The 12,721-nt window shown below is 40.2% G+C and overlaps 1 protein-coding gene across 1 annotated transcript; it reads right to left on the bottom strand.

The window, feature by feature from the left end:
• Positions 1-312: 312 nt before the first annotated feature.
• ATG4A (autophagy related 4A cysteine peptidase) lies at positions 313-12,647 on the bottom strand. Its single transcript, XM_054839509.1, has 13 exons — positions 12,568-12,647; positions 10,825-10,935; positions 9,562-9,633; positions 9,111-9,209; positions 7,740-7,841; positions 7,110-7,182; positions 5,675-5,754; positions 4,620-4,807; positions 4,436-4,514; positions 3,385-3,530; positions 2,752-2,808; positions 1,574-1,685; positions 313-1,242 (listed from the first exon to the last, which is right to left on the bottom strand). The coding sequence occupies exons 1-13, from the start codon at positions 12,575-12,577 to the stop codon at positions 1,178-1,180; spliced, it is 1,194 nt and encodes a 397-aa protein (XP_054695484.1). The 5' UTR covers positions 12,578-12,647; the 3' UTR covers positions 313-1,177.
• Between the last annotated feature and the right edge of the window lie 74 nt (positions 12,648-12,721).

The following is a 12,721-nucleotide window of genomic DNA, read 5'->3' as shown; positions in this document are numbered from 1 at the left end:
ATTGCACCACCATGACAAAACGACCATAATGGGCACTGTCCGATAGTAAAAAGGAGCTTTATAATGGATTAAAAGACCTTTGCCTTTAATTATTCTGAGCTGTTTTTCTTACAGCTGCTAGAGAGATACTCTGCCTTAGAAATAAAATAGCACAGGCTGTTCTGATAAACCTGTAGAATTAAGGCACTTTTACCAAAAGAGATTTCAAAAGGCAACGAGTCAAAACCCAACAATTAAGTAATTTGCATATGCCTATATATTAAGTTTTAAGATAACCTGGTTTATATTTAGATCAAACAAATTAACAAAATATAGCAGCATACAACCTATGAAAAGCTTAAGAAATTTATTAGATGCACAGATAAAGTGCTGTAACAGAGAAAACGTGTAAATCTTTTTTAAAATAAATAAGGTACAGTTAAACCACCTTTGACTCATTTTAGCTCTGAAAGAAAAGTCATCCTAAATTTTACTGATTTGAATTTTAAGGTCAAGGTGAAATATACCATAACTCTAACAGTGGTTGTGATCTGTATCAACTATTTGAGTCTCCTGTTCCTCTTGAGGTTTCCCAGAAACAGGAAGGCTATTGCAAAATGTATACATTAGACATAGTTCCTTTTACAGAAACATTTTTGTAATAAAGTGTGGTTGCTCAAATACATGTTAAAATATTTAACAAGGAAACAATTTTCTTCTGATCCAGTTGATCTTTTAAACAAGACAATGTATTTTTTCTACGATGCAGCCCACAGGAGGGAACAGAAGTAAACATCCTCCTTAACTGAAGATTGTTTTGCTTTAAGAACTAAACTATTGCATTAAATGAGAGCAAGAAATACCCATTTGGTGTTATCCCTTTCTCCAAACACACAGCCCAGTGATAGGCTTATTTTTGCCTTAATCTCAAAGGTCCATTTGTCTTCAGGAAAGACACAATTAAAAAGAGGTTCCCTTTATTTAAGGGTCTTATTACAAGATCTATTACTGCCTTTCCCTCTGGGGAAGCTCTTTGACAGAAGGAACTGTCACTGTTGGAGTTTTGGATGCTACTAGGTTTTTGTGCTCTGTTATCTGTAATTTCAGGCACTTTGGGGCTAACATGGCTGTTTGATTTAAGTCAATGTAATAATATTAGCAATATGTTCAATACTCAGAAGGGTCACCACGGTTTCCTTCATACAGTCAGGATTTCAAATTCTTCTTCCAATTCAAATAGCTTGTCAGTAGATTCAATGAGTTCTGAAAAAAAAAAATTAAACAATTCAGAATCTAAAGACACGCTTGATTTTGTTTACTTAAAAAAACTCCAAACAACCCCACAACCCCTACTTTTCTGGAATGTGTCCTTCAAAGTATTTTTGTAAGATTAAAAAAATAAATATATATCTGTGCTAGCAATTGTATGAGGCCTCTTTGGTTAACTGTCTGATATCCTGTAAGAACAAGGCATTTAATCACACGGTGATTGCTTGACACTAAGGAAAGCACAGTTATTCCACCGGTGGTGATTATTGTGTTTGGTAAGGAGGAACATCCTGGTGCACAACAGCCCTTTTGGTGGTTACCACACCTGCTCCTGTGGTTGTCACTTCTGGCTTTGTTGGAGGTATGAAAGGAGGCCAGTGTGGTGGATGCTTCTGCACCAGCTCAAACATCCGTAGACTCTGTTGCTTTAGGATCTCCTGAGGACAGAATACTTTTAGGTTAAAAGATGTCTCAAGAACCTTCAAACATGAAAAATGTCTGCTTAATTAAAAACATTTTTAATTATGTATGTCTATCAAAAAACAAAGGCTTAACGCAGGCATACAGTGAAAACCTGTTATCTCTAGTACCTGCCATTAGGAATCACTGCTGCACAGATCTCTAACATTTTTCAAGTTGAAAACACCTGGAAAACAGATCTCTTGAACTGTCCTACAAGCTTTGATATCCGTACACCTATAACTTTGTTTACATGCAGCAAACAGACACCAAGAACTTAAGTATTTTCTGCCTTTTAAAAGAAAATTGCTTGCATGGAGCTCTCTGTGTTCAAGTTTTCTGTTGATCAATGGGAACAAAAGACAGCTCCAAAAACCAACAGCTTTTGAAGGATAGGTCCAAATTCCATCAGGTAAGCTACATCATATCCTGTATTGCAGTTATTTACAAACTCGTTTCCTTAGCCGCCTTTTTTTTTTTTTCAAATCAGTGCCTTTAGAGGTTGATGTTACTTCACACTCATAACTTATGTTGCTTGGTACACCAGCTGCATGCAGAAATGTCCTAAAATCCTTTTCCTGCAGCAGCACACACCTTCTCTATGTCCAGCAGGAGCTGGAAGGATTCAGCACTTACGGAATCTGATCTTTTCTGGTACCAGCGACTAACAGTCATCATTACAACATGTAATAATATATTACATCAAAGAATAAAAAGGATCAGGAAGCAAATAAATAAATAAATTGCTACAACATGGCAGTTAAAACTTAGTCATTTACTGAGAAGTGAATGTTAAAAGTAAGTTTTGGCCAGTAATACAGTAGTTCTAAAAAAAGAAAAACTTTTGAAGGGTATATATTTACACCCAAAGTGCTGAACAAGCTCCGATTAGCAATTCCATAGTAGTAGCTCACCGTGACGCACTAATGCGTTCTTCTCTATGGCTCATTTAATTTGCACCCAGAGAAAGATGTAATGGGAATTTCCATTTAAAAAAAAAATATACATTATTTCATACAGAGCAAATAAAGATAGTACTATTACCTTTTGTACAAGACTACACCAGTTATCAAAATCACATTCTTCTTTGCAAAAGAAGCCCTAAGGAAAAAAATAGAAACAGTAGTAGTATTCAGTAATAACAAGACGTCAATGAGTGAAGGATGCTGTGGTGTCTTTATGCATTGTTTAAAGCTTTAGAAACGTGTCTCTCAATCGCCCGTAACCCAAGCAAAGGATACTGCCATGGCATCAGACTTAATTTCTTCAACTACTACAGTATTCTTGTTGACGTATACTGGATGACTTCTACAAGTAGTAGAAGTTCCATTTATAGATTTGATGATTATGATATAAACTAAGCCTAAGTAACTTGTCCAGAGCGACCATGCATATATGGTAGTGATGGAATAAAATAAGGAAGCCTCGTTCAGCTCCTTGCTTTGACCTTCAAAATACTTCTTGCAAAAGATAAATGCTGCTCAGTAAAGAAAATTAATTGGGTCCGAGGGATACAAACAGCCAGTTCCCTGCTTGACGTAAGATCGATGTATCCTACGCAGTTAATAATTATCAACTACCATGTGTTGAATTTTAGGTTGTTGAAGACTGCCCTGTGCCCTTATCAATATACAGAGATATTACTTTGAAATAAAATTCTTATTTCCTAACACCTACTAATGCTACTGAAGGGTCCAAATTCATGATCTTCATTCTGTGCGGGGCTTGCTGGCAGTGGAAGCTCTCATCATCAACTGTGCCATTTTCTTCCGAATCCACAAAACTTTGAGTGGTGTGAGGGTCCAAATAGATCAGCTCATTGCCTGTGTAGGGAAAATCCTTATGTTGATAATAAGCAAGAGACTTCAATAAGCACTTACTTCATCCAGACTGGTAAAACAGAAATGGGATACCATCACAGTCAATACCTAGACTTGCTAGCTAGGGAGTCTTTAAGAGAATCGGGAAGTTGGACACAACAGGTTCCCACAGGGTATTTAGTATAATTTTCTACTGTGACCCCTTAGTGCAGATTTTTTCTACCTTTGTTGTATACTTTCTTTTTTCTATGTGAGGTCCAGTATGTTTTTTTTTAAAATCTCAACTGTTGTAATCCCTAACATTCCACAGATCAAAGAGTACAGGATGACCACAAATGCAATCTCTAATCCCATTAGGCATTCATTCAGAAATTGGAACGGTCTGACTAAAACAGGTCAGGCTTTACCAAATAGCCATAAAATTATGGATCAAACTGGGGTGGAATCCGAAAGACTGACTCTAGTATTAACTATTCCTTTAATTAATAAAGGAAAACAAGGAATAAGGTGAAAAAGATACTGTTATCAGAAAAAGTTTGAAATATGAGAATATAATTTAAGAAAATTGTGAAGCAAAAGAATAAAACAAGACACCCTTCATTAGGAAGTATTTATTACTGGGAAGAAATCAGTATTTTAGCAGTAGTGACACTTGCCAAATGCTATCAACTATTCTTAGTGTGTTGTTCTTGCTTATACCATTACTTATTTTTACATCAAACTTTGCTGCTACTTTTCTGTTTCTGTAAGGACTGTTCTCACACTGTTCCTGAAGTATTTGAGGTATGTTTCTTCATTTCTTCTACTCTATTTTCAGGCTTAAGCTGTTTCCTATTTCCCCTTCCAACCCCCCCCCCCGTTTCTCTTTAGATCTTATGCATATTTGGAATAAGTTTCTTTTTCCTTACCTAAAAATCCTATGAAGTAATAGGCGTTATTTGGTTTCCCTCCTAATGCCCCCAAAGACTGTGGCATCTTAAAGCATTCCTAGGAGTTCAAAGGGAGAAAAATGAATTGTAGTTGATTTATTGATATAATAGATACCCGAACTTATTTCACAATGACAAACAATTCACTGAAAAAACCCCTTACTTTAAATGCATCAATATATACTGGATTTATGTGATTTATCCCTAGCCGTAGAGGTATAATAAGCAAGAGGGGCTTCCAGCCTGTGCAGAATCCTGCTGTGTTCTTATTTCGGCCAAGAGCGCTTCTGTGCAAGTGCACACTGCTGTGGGCTGCGCTGCTGCTCTGGGGAGGGGACCAGCACATTTTCTCTGTGGGAATAAAAATAGAAAATCAGTGAATGCAGAAAGGAACACAGAGCAGATCTTCCTCTCAATCGTGAATTAAGCTGCTTTGCCAGACAGCTTTATAGAGCTCCTGGTTTAAGACAAAAGGAGCAGGGCACGGAAATCCTAACTATTTAGTAGAAGTAATTCTAGCAGATGGAGTACGTGCTGGCACATTAGAGAGACATGAGATAAATGACTGGGGGAGGAAAATTTAAGATTGAAGTTACATTTACTACTAGTGTTATTCATAGTGTCAAGCTTTTCCCATAAAATGTCAGGGAAATGAAATGAAATGGCATGAAATGAAATGGCAGAGATGATAGCACAAGAAACTCTCAGGGAACTCTTCACTTCCAATGATGTGAACATAAAATAAACAGAAATAGGGACTAAAGTAGAAATAGGCTGTGACTAAATACCACTTGTAACCCCACCTTTCTTACAACTGAAACTAAGCCTGGCCATGTGTTTCTCTAGATCGGCCAAGTGTTTCTCTTTTGCCTGACAAAAGCACACCTCTTGGGCAACCTCCGTACTAGAAACGATTCTCAGCATTACTATATACTGCAACTTCATTCCATTCCTGGGGTAGGAGTTTAGACAGCACAGACCAAACTCCATCTTCTCCCCAATGGTATGGTATGCAAGTTGGCCACCAAAAAGGCCTACGTTGTTCTGTGCTAGCTTTAGTTTTGGGCACCCAAACTCTGCATTTGCATTTCCTTTATTTCTTTTCTCACCCTGGGAACAAGCAGGGATGGCCCAAAAATATTTTGTTCATAGTTAGATACATTCAGGAAAGTGGAGTCAAATCAAAAACTGTAACTGGAGAACTAATGTTTCACTTACTGATGTCTTCAATGACCACAGTATTGTCCATAGATACATAAACTGCTAATGAATTCCATTCATCAAATAAAGCAAGCTTCCTAGAAAACATTAAGGTAACAATTAATATAAACTAATTAGGCCTATGAGGGTAGCTTTTCACTCAGGACAATTAGATGGTTCTTGAGTAAAAAAATTAAATTGTTTTCTTTGGAAAAACATATTTGCTGGGTATTTTTTAAGTCTCTGTGTAATAAAAAGATAACTTCGAATATTTAATGTTTAATATCTTTAGAAAAACAAATACTGAGCACTACCAGGAAAAGCACACACACTGTACCATGTGAAAACTCTTTTGCCAAATACAGCGACAGTAACAGCTAAACCACATAATTAGGTTTATTACTTGTTATTGCATTTAGCAGTCTCCGCAGTGGGATGCTGCCCCTTGTGCCTGGAATTGTCTAGAGAAGGAAAAAAATTCCTGTGCCGGCTTTGCACGTTACTTTTTGCTTAAGTTCCATTAAATTCAGTGGAACTATTTCTGTGCACGTGTGGACAGACACAGGACGTCGGAAGCTAGATCAGCTAAAGGTTTTTGGCACCCAAAAGTTAGGAGGGAGGCATTATAGCACACAGGTTTCTGCCCACTCGTGTGAAATCCAAAACTCTGGGGAAGGGAGCTGCACTCTTAAGCTGCACAGGCAGAGTCAGCTATCTAAAATAAGCCAGAAAAACCTGTACGTGAGCACTAAGCCATGAAGAATTTGTAAGTGAAGCTGGAGGCAAGGCCATGCTTTAGCTCCTCTCTCTCTCTCTGTCCCTCCAGAATGTGTCTGTCCCAGGGCTGCAAAGAATTGCTGCTGAGCACTCAGGACCTGCAGTCTAGCCTCCCCGTGAGATCTGGCACCTCCACCTACCCCTCACAAACACAGCAAAGTTGACCTTTTCAGTGTGGCTTGTAGACTCAGAGGAGCTGCCCATGTTTTATACAGCTGCCTTCAGGCAGAACTCTGGCTCAGGCAGTGAGGAATTGCAGTTCCAGCCCCTCCTTGGCCTTGCTGCCTTCCTCTGATGTTTCATACCACTGCCCTCACTTGCACGGTGGCACTCGACCTGTCAAAGCCATGCCGCTTTGTGGAAAGCGGCACCTATCTCTGGTGCTTACTGTTAGGGGATGTAGACAGCGTAGCAGGAGAGAGAGACCTTTCTGCAGGTCTTCCCCAGGCTCTTGGTATATTAAAGTTTAGAACTCGCCCAATCCCAACTCAGTTCCTGCCCACCAAGCTACAGCATCATGGTCTGCGCTGTATGTACGAACACATGGCAGATAAATTCCTGATTCTGAGAGAGAGGGAGGTGAGCTTTAAAACTCTGTCTTGGGCCTTAACTGGATCTCTGAGCTTAGCTGCCCCAGGGGAGGACGTTCTGAATGAGCTAGTGTGATGGGACTTACTTCAGTACTTGAGCAACTGTGTTTGGTCCAAACCATTCTCCAATTGATTTCCCCTCTCCAACACCCATCTGTGCTGTTTTTATGAAGGAAGACACACACACACAGAAAAAAAAAATAAAAAAAAGAAAAGACAAGATTCTGGTCAGAATACACATTAATTAGCATGACCTACTAATATGTTGTCGCACGTTCTATAGCAATTGCAAACTGTATTTAGCAACAACAATTATTTTCTCAGTCTATGCTCTTTTCAAATCTTAATACTGCTTGTTCCTTTACAAAAAGTTTCTAAACTGTAATGATAATTACAAATATTAATGTCCTTTACTACAAATTACAGCAATAAGCTTCGTGACTATCTTTTAATACTATCAACTCTGGTACCCAAGGCTTACATACTTTATCAAGAGCTAGATTCTAGCAGACAGATTTATTTAGGTCTCAGTGAATAACATTTCTGAATTATTATACTTTGTACACATTTGCATGCATTTTTATTTATATATAAACATGTACATTGTCTTCATAATCACCTTTTTAAAATTTTGAATTAACATATTTCAAATTAGAAAGTTTCAACACCGTAGAAATTTTAGTGGGGAAAAAAAAAAAGTTGATGTATGTTCTTACCCATTTGGTGGATGGAGTAACAGCAATCCTTTCTATCTAGGAAGCACCGTAAGATTCTGTGATATTCTTCTGGTTGTTTTTTGTGTTTTTCCCATTGCCAATCTTACAGGAAAAAAGTTACACATATTGAAAAATATTAATGCTTCCATCATCCTGATCACATTTCTAGATAGTAGGAAGCCATACAATGAGATGTCAAAAGACTAATGCACAATTCATCTTTAATATTTACATTTTGTTGAGAGTTCCTAGAAGTCACAGCTTGTCATTATCAAGCTGTCCTTTATCATCACAGGCTAGATTGTGAAAACTGGGAAAATAAAAATGTCATCTGCAAATATGTTCTGAGTGATCACTGCTGAGAATTGATAGCTATTGCTGTATGTGAGCTTCCAAGATTGTTTAAAACTATATGCTCTGTTTAGATTGTGTTAGATTTGTAAGCATAATGTAGGCATTTGTAAGACAATGATATAAGACCCACAAAGCAAAGTCCAAACACAGCGCTGGCCCTCTCCCACAGCAAAAGCCAAACCATAGCTTTGCCATGTATGCTCTTGCTTCTATCCTAAGGTAGTTACCTCCCATTTACTGCCAGAGAAACACATACCTAGGGCTGATACCATGAAGTAGCTACATACTACAAGTTCATATTCTCGTTTTTTCTCAGGTAATGTGTTTGTCTGCCTAATCCTTCAGTTAAATCTTTGCACCTCCGTTCTGTGGATTCAGTTATTCAAGTGGATAAATCCTTCTGCAGAATCAGTTATTAAAGCAGATAAATCCACAAAACATGCTGCCATAGAAACCACAGCACAACAGTAGAAGGATTATGGACCTAACCGTAATAATTTAATTGATACAGCAGCTACACACCGACCAGACCTAAGACACTTACCTGTGATCCTGGGATGTGAGGCTTAAGAGCTTGCACTAATGGATTCTGCTGGGGGGTTTGGACCTCAGGCTGGTGATGGGTGAGCAGTCTGTGAAGTACTCTGTATGATGTCTAGCACTATGTCACTGTTCACACAGTCACTGTGTGCCAACATTTGGTGGCTACATAAGCAATGAGGAGAAGGGTAAGAACTCAGAGCCATGGCGGCAGGTTTTCCCTTGGCCTCAACTGGGGTATTCCTCAAAAAGATTTATAAAATAACAACAATGGGATTCTTCCCTCTGTTTCTATTTCTCTGCTTAAGGCTGGCATGATTTCGCCCCGTCAGACAAGAATAATTCACTAGTAACTTCTATCAGGACATCAAAGAAAGTTTCATTAATAACTTTAGGTTTTGTGCTTTTATGGAAAACTACAACAAAAATTAAATGGTCTCCAAACACCACACAAGTTCACACAGCACCAGTACTCACCTCTTCCTAAATGCCTGCAGATCAGTGCTTGTGCCAGCATCATCTGCCCACATCGCAGCATACATCCCCAGCCAGCATCAGATGAAGGACCAGTGCCTCCTATTAAAACAGTTCATGACAATCAATATGGGCTTTGAATTGAGCGCACCAGAGAGAAAATGTCAGAATTAAAATCTCTAACAACTGTCCTATGGATAAAAAGCACCGAGCACGACCTTTTCTTTCCATATTGCTGGTCTAACTTTACTGCTTGGTCTACAAACACAAAGACTTGATAATATGCAGGTACCAGTAACATAGTTTTTAATCGCATTAATATTTTGTTTGCATAAACAATTAAAATGATGCTCAAAATGTTGTAATACTGTAAGAATCATTTTTCAGTCCATGATAACATCACTAATCCTGCTATTTAATTTGTAACAAGGCAGCTGGTCTGCTGTATACTCACCTATTGGCGAAAACTTTCTTCTATACGTAAACCAGAGACGAGCACTTATATCCAACAATAACTTAGATTTGTCTGGAATATTTTTAAGAGGAAAGAAATTATTAAAACGAACTTTTAAAAGTAAAAAATTCTAATTTTCCCTGTACAGTCAATATACAGAGCGCATGGAAGACTCCTGTTAGCTTTTACATATCAGACCCTTAATACTTAAAACATTTTTTAGCTGTTTAAACATGGAAAGCTTTGTAAACTGCTAATTAAAGTTAACTTATTAAGGATGAAATAATTATTAGCCAATGAAGTTTTATGAGGTGCTTGGAATGACTATGCCCAGCTTGAATGAAACAACTATGGAGAACTATGTCCTCAGGAAAGAACTGGTAAAGCAAGTTAAGAAAGATGAAGAATTTCTACGTGCAAACCAACACAGAATTATGCATTACCTCCAAACCCAATACAAAGTCATTTTAAGAAAAGGTTAATAATATTAATTACATCTTTCTTTTTCTTTTTTTTTTTTAAACACATGCACTTACAGAATTCTCCCAAAGGCTCTGAAGAATTCTTAAGAATCTTATTTGCTGCATTTTCTCTGAGCCACAGCTCAGACTGACTGGCCTTTTCAGGGTATCCTTCAGCCCATCAAGGCTGTATGCGGCACCCTTGGTCATCTCGAACACCACGCCTGCGTTGATGGCCACTGCCTCTGACATGCAGCACAAGAGGATGCCCTTGTCTTCTCCCCAGGGAGCAAAACTTGTTTCTGAAATCTTATTTTTATATGATATACAAATACATCACCCTGCTATGACCTTTAGGTCATACATTTATTTTCATCAAAATACAGCACGTGCCCTAGATTAATTTTTATTATATTATTTTGAAGTATCATTTCAGTTGCAAATAACAGGCTGCAGACAGCATCCTTGACAGGAAAATAACATCAGTAATACTGAAAATTCCCCAAAAGTTATTTATCTGTTTCTGAGGCATTCGATGTTGAGAAGTGACCAGCCTCATACCTGACTTGCCTCTTCTACATGTACGATCTCTTTGCATGAATTATGGTACAAAGCACATTGGTAAACTTCTGGTTTCATTTTAGGACGAATATCGCTGCTTATAGTCAGTTTCTTGTTGATGGAGAAAAATGATCTTCTCTCACAAGACATTCAGGAACGTAAGGAAATCGTGAGCTGCTGCTGCACGTGAATCTATGAATGCTCTACAGATTTTACAGATGAATTCTCATTCTAAAGATACCTGTGTTTAGGTGGTGTTGCCTTCCTAGAATCCACACCGGCTCATCAGTTTCTGGAAATTCTTCTAAGTAGTCTGACAAAATAGTGATCTGGTTTTCATACCTAGATAAAACTGAACAGGAAAACACAAAGTTCAAACTCCATTTTGTCCCTTTGTTCTTTTACGCACAACTTTTGAGTTCTTAGACTGAACTAGTTGTAGCTAGTCTTTAAGTATTCTGAATGGTGCTGCCACCTGCGCTTACTCTTTTCCTTTCACAAGCTGTTCTGACAGTGAAATATCCAATGTCTCGGCTGGTTTTTATTTTGATTCTCAGCGAGTGCTGAGAGAATAACATGGCTGACACCTTGATTATAGGCAGCCTGACTGAAGCCAGCAGCAGAAGTTTAGGATGACTGCAGTGAGAGTAAGATTTCATTCAAGGAAATGAGGAAAGGGAAAAACAATTTAGGCATCACAGCATATACGCCCATGCTCCATCTTAAATGTACAAACACTGCCACTCAGAGCGATTATGTCCATGTGCTTAATGGGAAGCATGTGAAAAGTGTTAGCAAGGCTGGGTTTTACTTTCCTAACCGGAGACTCGAAACACTTCAAAATAAAAGATGTGTTAATATTATTCAATGCTAGAGCTATTTACCGTAAAACAACAAATGACAATTAATACTCTTTAAAGAAGACCGTTCAATCAATTTTTAGATAATTAAAGCAGAGTTGGCTGGGAGAGAAAAATGGGCCTTCAAGTGTAAAAATGAATGTAAAATCATTTCTTTTACATACCAATCTTAAGGAATATACTGCTAAAAATCAAAAGTTGAAGGTGAAATCAAATACAATCATATTTTACTCTTCAAGTAAGTGCACATATATGCAGTATAAAGGATGAATAATCATCAGGTAAATACAAAAAAACCCCACAAACACGCAAAAATAGACGTTATAGCAATCAGAAGTGAAAATGAGCTACACCACCCTCTGATTCGAGCTACCAAGCACTGAAGATACACCTCTGCATGTTAGCACAGGCACTTGTTAAAAAACATGATACACTTCTTTCTTAAGACTGCATACAGAGCAAAAGAACCTCTTACACTGTGCTCTGTTTTCTCCGTCAGAAAACTCATCACTCATCGCACTTACAGCGTAAATAATCTCTTTTTGAGTCCAAAGACTTAAAAGACCCTCACCCCTCGAAATCCAGCGGCCGTGCCTCTCCCCCACACCCGCGGCCATACGACCTCTCACACCATCCAGGAACGAACCGCTGGGGTCTCCTGGTTCTGCCCCGCGAAGCCCTCGCCCTCCCGCCGCTGCAGCCCAGCAGATCGCTCCCCGCAGACAGCTGGCAGCCTCCCGCCCCCCGCCGCGCCGGGGCTGGCAGCGGCGACACCGGCCTCAGGCCGCCCCGAGCCCCGGCCGAGCCCCTCCGCCCCGTACCCCCACGCACACCTCCGGCTGAAGCCCCTCTGCCCCGCGCCCCCTGCCCCCGGGAGAGGCCGCGGGGCCCCGTCGCTCCCCGCCAGGCAAACGCCTCACGGTGGAAAGCGCCGACCACCACCACCCCCCCCCCCCGCCTCGCCGCTCAGCCCGCGGGCACCTCCCGCCCCGGCGCGGCCCCGCTGACGGCCTCTGGAGCGGGAAGGCCGTCGGCCTGGCCCCTCGCCGCCGGGCCCACGCCCTGCTCGTCCCGCTCGCCCCTCTCCCCCTCCGCAGCCCCGCGCTGCCGCCGCCGCCCCTCACCTGACTCCATCCTCCCGCTGTCACCATCCTCCTCCTCGCCCCGACACGGAGGCACAACACGGCCGCGGCGCGGGGCACCCTGGGAGGCGCAGTCCTGCCGGCCGGCGGCAGCGCACCGCCTCCCGCCTGTTGAACTACAAATCCCAGCAGCCCC

Source organism: Grus americana, chromosome 12 (assembly GCF_028858705.1).
Source record: "Grus americana isolate bGruAme1 chromosome 12, bGruAme1.mat, whole genome shotgun sequence".
Lineage (NCBI taxonomy): Eukaryota > Metazoa > Chordata > Aves > Gruiformes > Gruidae > Grus > Grus americana.
Note: the sequence above shows the minus strand (reverse complement) of the source record. Positions and strands in the feature narration are given on the sequence as shown.